This window comes from Plectropomus leopardus, chromosome 1 (assembly GCF_008729295.1).
Source record: "Plectropomus leopardus isolate mb chromosome 1, YSFRI_Pleo_2.0, whole genome shotgun sequence".
NCBI classification, from domain to species: domain Eukaryota; kingdom Metazoa; phylum Chordata; class Actinopteri; order Perciformes; family Serranidae; genus Plectropomus; species Plectropomus leopardus.
The window spans coordinates 29,113,432-29,127,418 of NC_056463.1; the positions used below are offsets into that span (position 1 = coordinate 29,113,432).

The 13,987-nt window shown below is 41.8% G+C and overlaps 2 protein-coding genes across 3 annotated transcripts; both read left to right on the forward strand.

Annotated features, from left to right (window-relative positions):
- The first annotated feature begins 1,886 nt into the window (after positions 1–1,886).
- On the forward strand, positions 1,887–7,735 carry dhdh.1 (dihydrodiol dehydrogenase, tandem duplicate 1). Its single transcript, XM_042489906.1, has 7 exons — positions 1,887–2,209; positions 2,322–2,433; positions 2,534–2,697; positions 5,284–5,536; positions 6,326–6,450; positions 6,654–6,804; positions 7,193–7,735. The coding sequence occupies exons 1-7, from the start codon at positions 2,120–2,122 to the stop codon at positions 7,300–7,302; spliced, it is 1,005 nt and encodes a 334-aa protein (XP_042345840.1). The 5' UTR covers positions 1,887–2,119; the 3' UTR covers positions 7,303–7,735.
- A 999-nt stretch (positions 7,736–8,734) lies between these two features.
- dhdh.2 (dihydrodiol dehydrogenase, tandem duplicate 2) lies at positions 8,735–13,987 on the forward strand. 2 transcript variants are annotated; one of them, XM_042488991.1, is made up of 7 exons: positions 8,735–8,845; positions 10,869–10,980; positions 11,247–11,410; positions 11,516–11,768; positions 12,315–12,439; positions 13,384–13,534; positions 13,783–13,987. In XM_042488991.1, exons 1-7 carry the CDS (start codon positions 8,756–8,758, stop codon positions 13,890–13,892), a joined length of 1,005 nt encoding a protein of 334 aa, XP_042344925.1. In that variant the 5' UTR covers positions 8,735–8,755; the 3' UTR covers positions 13,893–13,987. The 2 variants fall into 2 exon arrangements, with proteins under 2 accessions (XP_042344925.1, XP_042344919.1); XM_042488985.1 differs by lacking the exon at positions 8,735–8,845 and adding an exon at positions 10,369–10,422.

Here is a 13,987-nt window from a genome sequence, read left to right on the forward strand (position 1 = left end):
CCCCTCTAAGGAAACTTGTGACCGGTCACATGACCCATCTGATGCCATTCTTCCATGTCATGGTGGAATAGGGACGCAGACAAGAGATGATGCATGAATTCTTAATCAAATAAAGACAGTGAGAAGTGATAGGAGTGGAAGGCAATCGTCCCGGCCGTGCTGAATTAATGAGGCGCTGGCTTCCTTCCGCATGCCAGGTTTCTGAATGACTCGGCTCATCAACGTTTTCTGGAGCCGTCTTTGCCATCCGCCTCCTACCCTGGGCCAGGCTGAAAAAAAAAAGAAAAAAGAAAAACAGGGCCCCAAACCCTGTGATATCCACTCTTCATTAAAACTGAAAAAGTGATCAGTTTACAGGCTTGTTCTCCCCATGACCTTGAGCTCATGCAGGGTAGGGCGGCTTGCAGCAGAACATTTTTTTAGTCTCCGCTGAGAAGTAGGCATCCATGGCTCAGCTGAGGGTGAGAGCGGTGGGGTCCCAGTGCATCGCTGTCGGGCGACCCTGTCCACAACACCCTTCTCTGACCACCTGAGCCTCTCTGCTGCGTGCCTGTCTGCTGGCAGTCAGTCAGGCAGCACAGAACCAATTCATTGCTTCACACCAATTTGAAATGGAGTTGCCCTGTCAGGTTACACCTCCTTCACACTCCCCTTTTCTTAACACCTGTGGTGATGTCACCAAGTAGCCCTGCCAGAGAAATGCTGCTGTCCCCCAAGAAAGTAAAAAAAAAAAGAAAAGTACTTATTACTCAAGGAGGAGCTGGACATTCCCATGGCAACCAGGTCCTGTGGTATAGGAAGGGATATCAGGCCGAGCCCAAAACCATTTGCATACAAATTGCCCAGCTGGCACCTTGTTGTTATGACAACGGCACACAGCTCCCAGAATTCATTTGGAAGTGAAATACAAAAGGAGAGCAGCCAGCGAGAAGAGTCATTGATAAAATTCCTTTTCTTTTATAATGGCGACGTCATTGACACTGACACCATGTTCTCATGTAAATCCAATAATCATGTAGTACCTGCAGGAAATGAGGGGGAAAAAAATCATATACTCAGTCAGACTTGAATTATAGGACAAAATAATGAACTAGAATGTAGGTCAAAGTGTTATTAAATGGGTATGTACAAATGGTTAAATTTGTTGAATTATTTACAAAGTATACTTACATGGAATATGTGTTTTTTCTTTACAACACGCTCAGAAAATGCTGCATATGACCTCTGGCAGATACTTTCCAAAGTGCGTCTGCCTTCTCCTTAGTTCACCTGATTTTGCAAACCTTTACATAATTCCTCACAATGAGCCATGCCAAATCCTCCATGCTTGAGAGAGAAAGTAAACTCTGCTGACAACACAGTGTCCTCTACTGGCAGCATGTGGCAGGAAGTTTACACAACCGCCTGTCTGTCTAAACGGATAATATTTAGCTCAAGGGCAACTGAGCTGATGCTTTTCCATAGTCATCCTGGCTCAGCTTACTGGCCAGTTAAATTGCCCTGCTGTGGGCACCAGGAGCATTCTGTGAACCCACAACTCTATTCATCCCAGCAACCCTCACAAGTCTCCAGTTTAATCATTGGCTTTCTGTGCTGCTGTCAGACCATCGCTAGCTAATCAGTGCCTCTCTCAGTGGGAAACAAAGCGGGCTCCTGGTTCCAATACTTGACCTGTACTACTGTGGGGGAGTGCTGATCTGTGGGGCAAGGTGAGGCCTCTCTGCACACATTAAACAGAGCACTTTTCCCCCTCCTGTGTGTTAATGATGAGAGCCCCACTGATTGTCTTGTTACAGATTGTTAGAGACAACCGGTGCAAACCACTTCAACCCAGACTGAAAGGCCTGTATCAGCAACAACACAGCAGTGTGTGTTCGTGTGTTTCTGTGTGTTGCACCCTCTACCTCAGGGTGGGAGCAGAAGGAAGGTGACACATCCTGCCTCCCCAGCATATAAATTCAGGAGGCTTTTCGCTCAAGTGCCGCTGGCTCCAAGGCATGACAGTTTATACGTTTCTTCCCCCGAATGAACAACCTTTCCCAAGGTCACAGTTTGCCAGCAGCTCAGATCTTCACTAAAGCAACACCCCGCTCATTTGTCACTTACCATCCAATTCAAAATGGCGACCCGATGGGGGATCTGCGGCGCAGGGAAGATCAGCCATGACTTCAGCGTGGCCATGAAGACTCTGCCTCCTGGAGATCACCAGGTACTCCATCCAAACACTGCAACTTCATTGTCACAAAGGGTGTTTCCCTCAGACTAAACAGAGCTGCTGACACTGTGATGAATGTCTGTGTGTTTTTCTCCCTTTTGCACAGATAACAGTCGTTGCGGCGAGGAGCCTGGAGCGTGCCAAAGAGTTTGCCAAGAGGCATGGTATTCCTAAGGCTTATGGCAGCTATGAGGAGCTGGCAAACGACCCAGACGTTGGTAAGTTGAGAGCTATATGTGGTGTGGCTGCACGGGCACAGATAATGGTGTGTAGGTGTCGCTGTTTGAAGCTGAACCTGGAACATCTGTGTCCTCGCAGACATTGTGTACCTGGGCGTGCTGCACACAGAGCACTGGCGAGTCGGTCTACTGTTCCTCCAGGCCGGGAAGAACGTGTTGTGTGAGAAACCTTTCGCTATGAACTCCAGACAGGTTACAGACCTGGTCGCTGCAGCCAGGAAAAGCAATGTCTTCCTGATGGAGGTAAGGGTTGAAGGGACACACAAATCTGGTGCCAACACAACACAAAAATGAAGACATGTTTAGAGATAAAAACTGGAGGGTAATAATCTTAACACAGTCATCTTCCCCTTTAGAATCTTACGAAATGCAAATGTATCAAATTCAGAAAAGTATCAGATAAGATAAGATAAAACTTTATTTATCTCAAGGGAAATTGCTGTGCAGCAGTTACGAGAAGAGTGCAAATATACAGAAGACTAAAATAATAACAGTAACTGCAAAATATTTAAAAAGGAAAAAAACAACTTGATAACAGTACCAGTATGGATGATACATATGGATTGTTTGCTTATAAATGTGTTTGCACTGTGTTAAATGTGAGGTAGTTAGTGTAGAAGTTAAAGAGTGCGTGGTTCATACAGAATGTTCACTACTATGTCAATTACATTTTCTTCAAAGTTCCATTATTGTACATTACGTCCCATCAGTCACATGTGAGGAGCTGAGTTGCAGTCTAATGACAAGGCTAAGATGTAGTCCACTTATTTCCCAAGAGTCTGATGCCGAGAGAGAAGAAGAGGGAGGGAGAGGGAGGTAAAGAAAAGGAGAGAAATGACAGAGAGGGAGGTGGGGAGGGGGAGCAAGAGGGAGAGAGAGAGAGAGAGAGAGAGAAAGAGAGAGAGATCAAGGTCAGACATGGCAGATCAGAGCTGAAATGGACTCTAGAACCACTTCATGTCCCCATGTCTCCGCTTTCCATCTCTCGACCTGTTGTGGAGTGTGATGGCCACAGGAGGGAAGGACTTCCTGTGGCATTCTACAGTGTGTCTTGGTGGTATCAGTCTGCTGCTGAAGGTGCCCCTGTGCTTGACCAGTTCACAGTGGAGAGGGTGACAGTTATTGTCCGTGATGTTCCGCATGCTTACGCAGCATCCTCCTCTTTGACAAAGAATGAAGCTCCACCCCCAGGACAGAGCCAGCCGTCCTGATGATCTTGTTGTTGACTGATATGTTGTTTATGTTACTGGTAATCAAATTGTTTTTTTAAATTTTGGGAAATACGTTTGGTTATTTACTGTCTTGCCAAGAATTAGATGAGATACGATGCTGTCTATGTCTGTATGGTAAAAATGAGGCTGCAACCAGCCGGTGGTTATCTTATCTTGGCATATAAACTTCAAACAGAGAGGTAAAATATAATCTGCCTCATAATCCCCCGTAAAACCACAATTTGTTGTTGTTATAGTCAGATTTTTGCTGGGAATACACAAAACAAGATCTAACATGGTAATTAGAGCTTTAAAGTTGCTGGTTGGTGAATTTTACCAGACAGAACAAGCTTTCTCAGGTCTGTATATAGAGCTAAGACAGCCATAGTGCATGGTTGTGGCCATATGTATTTACAGACATGAGAATGCTATCAACCTATCACAAATGCAAATGCTACAGGTGGCTGCTAGACATTGTGATCTACATAGAAGATAAGAAAATCCTTCATTAGTCTCACAGCAGGGTCATTTCCAGCACAGCTACAGAGGCAAATTGGATAGTGCAAAACAAAAAGCATTTCTTAAACAAAGACATGATAAATAAGTGAAACAGTAAATACAAAAGCAAGATATAATAAGCAGACAGACTGAGCTTTTGAATCCATATTATTGCACATAGGAAATATTGATGTTGAATGGTGTAATATATGAGTCAATGATGTGCAGAAGAATTCAGCAGGAAGGAAGGGCCTGCAGGGTCTCACTGTAAAATCTGACAAGATGATCTTACTTTTAAAAAATCGTGGAGACTAACTGTCTTGAAAAAAGGAAAACATATATAACTATTAGCCTTTATTTATTTTCACTGTATACCTTGTTGTTAAGTTTATTCAGAATTTAGCTGTATTTGCCTAACTTGCCTTAGCAAACCAAGTTAATTTGACTTAACTTGATCAACACAAAGAGAATTGTGATAAAGTCAGGAGATCTGTGAGTTCTGTTTTGTTAACATATTCAAGAAAATACAAATATGACTGACTAGTTTGCAACCAGCAGAATACAGATATATAGCACAGTAAACCTGCTTTACTGAAGTTGCTAAAGATGACGATGATTTAATCAACCTGGTCATTTTTAAGTTGCAACAACTTCACAAAATCAAGTAATATAACAAAATTTTAAGTAAACTAAACAATTAGATGACATGAATTAAGAATAACTTTGATATTTACTTTAATTTATCAAGGCTATCGGTTTCCTAATTTGTTTGTTTTTTAAGTAAGATCAACTTGTCAGATTTTACAATGCTTCTCACACAAAGTTTGCAATTCATGTCCCGTTGCATTTTAGGTTAGTAGTTGCATTGCAGTGCCACGGGTGCAGACATTTTAAGAACAGGAGATTGATGTAGGCCACAAAACCCTGGATGTCCAGGGAATAAGTATGATTCATAGTGCAGTAAAACATCTTGTCATGTCATGTTTGACCAGCACATCTGCCACAGCACTCTCTGGAGGTGGATGAAGCAGAGAGATGCGGTAATAAACTGCAGCTCAGATGAAATGCTAAGCTGTTTACTGTTGCAGGGGTGCTAGGTTGTCTCCTCTGTCTCTCACAGGCCATCTGGTCCCGCTGTTTTCCTGTGCACGCGGAGGTGCGCAGGCTGCTGGCAGAGGAGGCAGTAGGGGAGGTGAAGCTGGTAAAGGCCTACTTTGGCTCCCCTCAGCTCCATATCCCCCGCTCGGTGGAGAAGGAACTGGGCGGTGGTGCGCTGCTGGATATCGGTGTGTACTGCTTGCAGTTTGTGCTGATGGTGTTCAACGGAGAGAGGCCAGAGTCCATTCAGGCCACTGGGGTGCTGCTTGACTCAGGTATGATTCAGCACACAGGTCATACAGCAGAGGTGAGATGTAGATTAGTATAATTAACTACAGTGTATGAATCAGTGATCACAAACTGCCTATTGAAACCATAAAAAACAGCAGAAAATAATAATCCCTAATGTGACACAGAAAAAAAAAACTTTTTTATTATTATTAAATGTAAACACCTCAGGGGAGAATTCTTCACACAGAAAATCCCAGACTTATCTTTAAAATGTCAGACTAATCCAAATCCTCCCTGGAGAATACAGTAATACAGTAAAACTGACAGGGGAATATGTAACGGCATGTCTCGCAGCAAGATATCCTTCAATATAAAAGCATCACACTGTACATGTAATCAACATGTACTTATCTTTTACTTACTTTTATGTAACATATTTGACAATTAAATGAATAAAGGTAAAAAAAAATTTTAAAAATCATGGTATATATTTGTGACTTTCTCTTGTTATGCCAATAAGGAAGTGTTCATTATTTACAAGGGGGGAGGAACTTGGGAGGGGATTATGTTTTTTGATATGAAATAAGAAAAGAAAGTACAATTTTGAATGATCTTGTTTTGTACCAATTTAAATATCCTCAGAACCCAAAAACAAAAAGACAAGGAAGGGTCATGCATTTTTCTCAAGTAACTCAGAGAGGCTCAAGGAACAATATCTGAAGCTCTGGGAGGGGTATCTATATCTATCTATATCAAGAAACAAACACAAAAAAATGAAGTTGCACCCCAGCTACCACCTTACTCTGATTAATACTTGTTTAAATGTTTGACAGGAGTGGATGAGTCAGTGGTTGTGGTGATGAAGTTCTCCAGGAACAGGATGGCCTTCTGCGCCTTTTCAATTGCTGCTCGACTCCCGAACGACGCTGTCATCAGCGGCACTAAGGGCTCCATTAAAGTAAGCCATGCTAGTCTTGTACAGGAACATTTGGCTTAATTAAGAAATGATTGAGACATGCGAAAAACTCAGCTGACTGCTAATTACTTTCACATTTAATTAAACTGAAGTATTCAGACTAGGATCCATACCCGCTGCATTTCATGATTTACGAGTTCAGTGATTGGATTAACACAAAAGTATCTTTCCTCTTTCTCCTCTAGGTTCTCGGCCCCATGCACTGCCCCACCAAGCTGGCTGTGAACGACAAGGAGACAGAGTACCCTCTACCTGAACCCTGCCTCCCTCTGAATTTTACCAACAGCACAGGGCTTCGCTATGAGGCGGAGGAAGTGAGGCAGTGCCTGCTTAAAGGTAGGTCACAATTAAAGGGAAGTTGTGTATTTGTCCTCAAAGAAGTGGAATCGTTTGAACAGCCAAAACCACCATTTCAAAGGTAAGGTGAGTTTGTTGGAAAGACACTGCAGTTCTGTGAAACATTCCTGGAACTTGACATGACAGTTTCAGTGAATGCACTCATCAGATTGATTCAGAATCAATGCTGTTATCAGTCCTTGGAGTGTCCTCTAGCTCATACAGTATTACACACCCATTGGTTTTGCCTCCTATGTGAATTTACATAATCTTTACATCCCTGCGTTGCCATAATTCATGCTTCATTGTAAATCTGTGCATAATTTAACTGTGGTTATAAACAGACATGTCAGTCTGATTCTCCTGTTTACCTCCTCCTCATCCGCAGGGCTTAAGGAGAGCCCACGGATGCCTCTGGCAGACTCTGTCTTACTGACAGAGATCATGGATGAAATCAGGAAACAAGTGGGTGTTGCCTTCAGCCAGGATAGCCAATGACATCACTCCAAAGCCAGGCTGTTTCACCTGACCTAAACCTACTCAGATGGAACAGGGGGAGCTGCTCGGGGCAGGGCTTTGGATCCTCGGTATAAGCAGATCACTCACAGCGCTGTGTGACGAAGCCTGAGCAGACGCAGTGCCACTGAGACAACTGTGACTCGGATAATATAATGAGCTGACACTGAATTAAAGATACAATTGGCACAAATTATTGGAACATGTATTTATACACTTTTTTGTGTATCACCCATTACAGCTCCAAACACTGTCATTCTATCCCAGTGTCATATGTAAACACCTTGTAGGTCCTTGTGATACGCTACCTGGCAAACACCAACACTGTCAGTTTAAAAAATGTCTCTAACCAGATAAATCACAATGCAAACAAACAGAGCAACCATGTAATCAAGTCCCAGGCCTTTAAAGACCAACCCAGCTGTCACTGTGGGCTGTGTGATTGATGAATCCAATAAAGGACTGATTGTGAAAGCCTTGTTTCATTTCAAATATCATCCGCTGCCGACAAGAGGAGACTTGGAGTGGCACATTTGAATCAAAGTGTTCTGTCATGTCTGATCCCTGCAGCCGTGTACAAATAGATTCACGTTCTCCATACAAAAATAGGTTGCACTCTCTGCTTTTCAAGGTTAGGACAGAGAAAGGCCTTTATGAGTCAGCAAAGAGCATGGCTCATTTAATACTTGTTTTGCAACCTTTTGGGCTCATAAGAGTCCCAAAATCTGAAGGCTTTCTCGTGGGAGGTAGTTTGTGTATGCAAATGGCACATTTTAATGGAGTAATATTATTTATTCTTATTGTTTTGCTTGGTTAATGAATAATGTTGAGATTTTGCAGATATTAAGACAAATGTAATTTGTCAGGAAATTATAAATAGTCACATACTTATTTCTGTACATACATTTTGTACTTTTTTTTGTGCCGCAACCTTTTGCATTAACTCATTTGACAAAAAGGTTGAATAAATGGGCCATTTATCCTCAAATTATAAAATAATGAATAGCAGGCCAAAAAAATGTTCTAATACATGTCAGCTTTTACCAGAACCAAGAGGGCTGTTTTTGGTACAGAGCCTTTCATGTAAAAACAACAACAACAACAACAAAAACATCATAGGAGATGTAAACAGACAAAAATTCTAATACAAAAAGTAGATTTACAAAAAGAACAATAAATGAAAGGGCCCCTAAGCACACAGGCAATGGAAGAAAGAAGAGATAAGATAATGCAAAACCACATTAAAAAGCAGTTAGTTTTGTCTGTTGTTATTTGTCTTATAATCACTATCTAGAGGTCACGTTTTTGTTCTGTTAGCAGAAATCACCATCATGTTGTTGTTGTGCATCGTCTCACAGTTAAAAATGATACTGTGTCTCCACCTTGTGGAAGGAAACTGCCACTGTTAGTATCGACTCTCAGTTTCCGGTTCAATATGGCAACCAGGTGGGGAATCTGTAGCGCTGGGAAGATCAGTCATGACTTCACTGTGGCTCTGAAAACTCTTCCTGCTGAAGACCATCAGGTATCAGTATACAGGTACAGCTCTGGCTTGTAAAGCAGACGCCTCCCCGCCTCAGGGCTCGGGGCAGCGTCTCGCTCCGTGAAGACTGTCTGTAACTGCTGTTTCTGACGATCTGAAGTTCACGCTGTTCTAACCAGGGCTCAGTGAAATCTTACGGATGCAAATCCGTAAGATTAAAGTTGCGCTTTAACGAGCTGCACGCCCCCGACACTGGACAGTAAATTTATGCACAATGCAAGCCACAGTTTGCAGCATTTCACTCACTTTAGCGCACTTTGTAGGCCATCTACCGTAAAATGCGCACTAAATGAGCATCTACATTTATTTACCACCGTATAACCTAAGAATTACGGTACATTCAAAAACAGATTAAAGAGCAGCCTCGGATGGCACGCTTTTATCTTAAGTTAAAGTGAAAGTGTAGCTGCAAAGACTCGATATATGTTGACTCTCATAAGGGACTGTTAGTTATTTATGTGGGGGAAGGGGTGATGCAAAAACAGTTGAGGCATGTCAAATATGTTTTAAGCTGGGGAGGTACCTGTTTTTCTATTCTGGCTCAGGGGAGGGACATACATCTTTAAAAAGTTGTTTTCCATGCCATCTAGATCCTTAAACCTGCTGGTGGGTTTGAAAGGCATTTTTTCTTAAAAAAAAAAAAAATCACACTGAAATTATCGTGACTGTTTGTAATATTAAAAACACATAGTTAGGGCCTGTTTATGGCAGAGACTCAAGGAAAAATAATTGTAGCTTCAGTGAGGTCAGTATGTATGCCAAACATATTATTTTGCATTTTTTTCTATGTCCATTGACCATTAACCAAACAGAGAAATGCTGTGATTTTTTTTTCAATAAAATTAAAGACACAGCTTTCCACCAAAAATATGGAAAAGGCAAAATTTAAGGAAACTTAGTGTTTAAAAAATTACTAGCGGAGGACCCTGAACCACTGCTTCATGTCCCCCCCCCCCTCCAAAGTTGACACTGTTGCAACTAGCATGAAAAATATTTAGTTGTTGACTTATGCAGAAAATGACTCACTTTGCTGTGCTTTGACTTTTGCAAAATGACAGGAGGTCAGAGGCCAGTCACAGCAGCCCCTTCCATGTACGCATGGCTGTTACTAGGATTTTAGGACATTTGGAGCTTAGCTCGAATCTCTGTCGGAGGGTGCAGGAGATCCTCCACAAGCTCTATTTTGATGCATTTTATGCACTTTGGGACCTTATGTAAAGGCTGCTACAAGTATAAAAACAACTCCCAGCGTAAATGACTTTAAGTTTATTGTGAATTAGAAAACAGTTAGGGGGCCACCCAGCACTCTATCAGGGGCCTGATGCAGACCGTGGACTGCAATTTGAGTATCACAGCCATAGACAGTGAAAACAATTTATAAATCTTCTGTGGTGTCACCCATTGGTTCATAGACTCCTGTTTTAAAGCCTCAATTGTGTCATTTTTGCCATTGCCATCTTGTTTTTTTGGAGCCAGAAGTAACCATAACTGGGTGACAGGCTAAAGCTGTGGAGGAGTGAGGGGTGGATTTGACTGAGAAGCCGAAGATGCTGTCTGCAGTAAGCCTGTCGCCCACCCTTAATTATTCATAAGTTTAAGCCTTAATAAAATGTAATGAGGTGATTTTTGAGGTGGAACCCCCCTGTATAGTGGTCCTGAATGGGGAAATTAGCTTTAGAGACCAAAACAGTCTTCTTTTTTTGTACCAGGCTGTAAGCATGTTTATTTTCTGCTCCTAAATTGGACATTTTAGCATATATGTCTTGAGAGGACAAACATTACAGGAAAATTAGTGTTTAGGAGCCAGCCTCAAGTGTCCATTTTAAAAAATGCAGTTTTTGTCACTCCAAGGCAATATAAAGTCCATATTAGCAAGGAAAAATGCCAGTAGTCAGATGGCCTGAATATCAGACTTCTGCCAGAATTAAAGAATTTGGGGCCTTTCACTAAGGCTGGACAGGAGTACCATGTTACAATAAATAATGTTCTGCAACTGTATTTACAGGTTGTGGCTGTGGCAGCACGCAAGTTAGAGGATGCACAGGAGTTTGCCAAAAAGCACAGCATCTCTCGAGCATATGGCAGCTATGAGGAGCTGGCAAGAGATCCAGATATAGGTTGGTATCTGTCAAACATGGGGCAAACTTGACTGGCTGATGGCTCTTTGCATGTGTTACTTGGTTTACTTTCATTATCAAGTGTACGAGATTTGCTGCTCCAGGACACCTCACTATGAGCTGACACTTTAAAGTAAAGCAAACTCCAACCATCCGTTGAACCCCCACTAATTTCCACCTCAGTATAACCCACAACTGTTTTCTTTTCCTGTTGATCTTTAACCCTCACAGAGGGTCCTCTGGTTTGTGTGTTTTTGTGTGTGCAGATGTGGTGTATATTGGCGTTATCCACCCCTACCATCTGAGCACTTGTCTGCTCTTTATGAATGCCAAGAAGAATGTGCTGTGTGAGAAGCCGCTGGCCATGAACACCAAGGAGGTGAAGGAGATTCTGGCCTCTGCCAAGAGGAACAACGTCTTCCTCATGGAGGTACGGACAGAGCAGACTAAAAAAAATAAATAAACATGAATCCTCTTCTTAGCTTTAATTTAACACAACACAAAATATGTAATCGTATGAACTTGTTTGTTCTAGGCTGTCTGGACCCGCTTCTTCCCGGCCTCAGTGGAGATCAGACGGCTGCTGGCTCAGGGGGAGGTGGGAGAGGTGAAGTTGGTGAGATCAGAGTTTGGCGTACCAGTGATGCATTTGCCAAGATCAGCGCAGAAGGAGCTGGGCGGAGGAGTAATGCTGGATATTGGGGTCTACTGCCTGCAGTTTATATGCATGGTGTATAATGGAGAGAAACCAGAGTGCATCCAGGCCATGGGGATCTGCCGTGAGACAGGTAATGGAAAATAGTCCAGTAAGGTCTCACAGATATGATATCTGCAGCTCTGTCACTTCATTGTCATGGAGAAAGTGTTGCGAAAATATGTGATATGAGTCTAAAGTATGCTAAGACGTCTGTTGTAATGGCCCACTCTTCCTCTTAAGCCCTGTTTTCTCTTTCTCTTAAACACATCATACACAGGTCATGCAGTTCCTCTTTCATATAGTACATGAATTTGCAGCTCCTCATATGATAACAAATGGATAATTTTTTTACACTGAAACATAAGATTTCTGCTGTATGTGAATTGAGATTTTTTATCAAGGAGAGTGTCCTTGACTGATAAGACTTAACTGTCACAACAAAGGTTGAGGTTTGCTAGTGTTGCCCTGTATTGTTATATACAGTATTCCTCTTCACCACAGTGCACAGTGGCACATGGAAGACACTGCAACAGTCAACCATGTTGCACTGTTTAAAAATCCATGTGACTAAATCCATGTGTTTTGTTTTATGATCTCCTTAACATATGTGAATCCTACATCTTGTGTGTTTTTGCAGGAGTGGATGAGACTTTAGCTGTCACACTGAAGTTCTCCAACAACAGGATGGCAGTTTTCTCTTGCTCTTCAGGTGTAAAGCTGCCCAATGATGCCATCATTGTGGGCACAAAGGGCATCATCAGGGTAGGTTATGACAACATGGCTACATTATCAAATTAAATTCTATAAAGGTATTATTAGAGCAAAACAAGTGAGCACCTGTGATGATATTTTTTTCCCCCCACAACACAGCAGTTACACCATCTCAAATTTTCATTGCAGGTGCAAAAAGCCTATTCTATAATCATGTTCTCTACAGTAGCTGAAGTGAAAATGGTGTATAAACACATTCACACACCCGTATCAAAAAATGTGAGGTTATGGTCAAAATTGGCACATCTGCAAATCAGTAATTGAATTAATGCAAAGAGAGTTGTGCAGCTGTACAATGTTTTTCTCACAAATACATTTTTTTCTTGGATATTCTTCTAGCACACACACAAGTCAATAACTACAAATGCTTAAATCAACTGCTGCAAGTTTCAAATGCTGTTGTTTTATTTACAAATGACAAGTTTTGCTTGTTCTCACATTTGCACCACATATCTCAGTAAATAGGCAGCAAAAGTTATTTGTACCAGCAGAGTCAGGGGGCACTGCTCAGAGATCACAGAACCATTCTGGCCAACCAAAGGAGCTCAAGCCCTGAGTCAGACATGTGACTCCACCCATGTTGAGCCCATATTAAATAAAATATTGTGGGAGAAAAAAAATCAACTCCTAAAGCATTTTGCCTCTGTGGCTTCAAATTTACTGACACATGTGACTATTTTCTAAAGCTACAAATTCCAACATCACAGGTGCTCAGTTGTTTTGTTCCAATAACACTTTCTTAAAATTCAAATAGGCTGAAATGCAGAATCAGTTTGAACCATGTTGCATGTGTGAAACAATGTAGGAGGGGAATTAAGAAGTTAAATTGCAACACAAAGATGAAAAAGTATTTTCACTACACACATTATACTGCTCATATCTCAACTATATGTCTGCTGTTATTGTTGTGAAAATATTCTGTTGCATGTTTTCAGATTCCTGACCATATGTGGTGCCCAACATCATTAGTGGTGAATGGGAAGGAGACTGAGTTCCCAGTGCCAGAACCCTGTTTACCTCTCAACTTCCTCAACAGTACAGGGATGCGTTATGAAGCAGAGGAGGTTCGACAGTGTTTGCTCAAAGGTACTTTGACATTCAGAATATTTTAGGTTGTCTTTATTACTACTCGAATAAATGTATTTATTCACAAAATAACTCAAATGAGCTAAATCAGTTGGTAATGACTCATTAGTAGTTTTTGAGTGTTATACACACTTTCAACACAGGGTGGCACCAAAAACACTGAGGTCTTAATGGCTGTTCACTATGTTGATACGTGCAGGTTGAACAGTACACTGTACATGTTCTCACAGTATGATTTTCCCATGTAGGGCTGAAGGAGAGTACAGTTATGTCCCATGCTGACTCTCTTCTGCTGGCTGAGGTGGAGGACGAGATTCGCAGGCAGGTGGGCGTGGTGTACAGCCAGGACTGCCAGTAAATGTTAACCATAAACATGGATCATTTTCTCTTGTTGTATAAACAACTTCATTATGGAGAATAAATGGTTCTTGTTTCAGCTGGATTTAACATGAA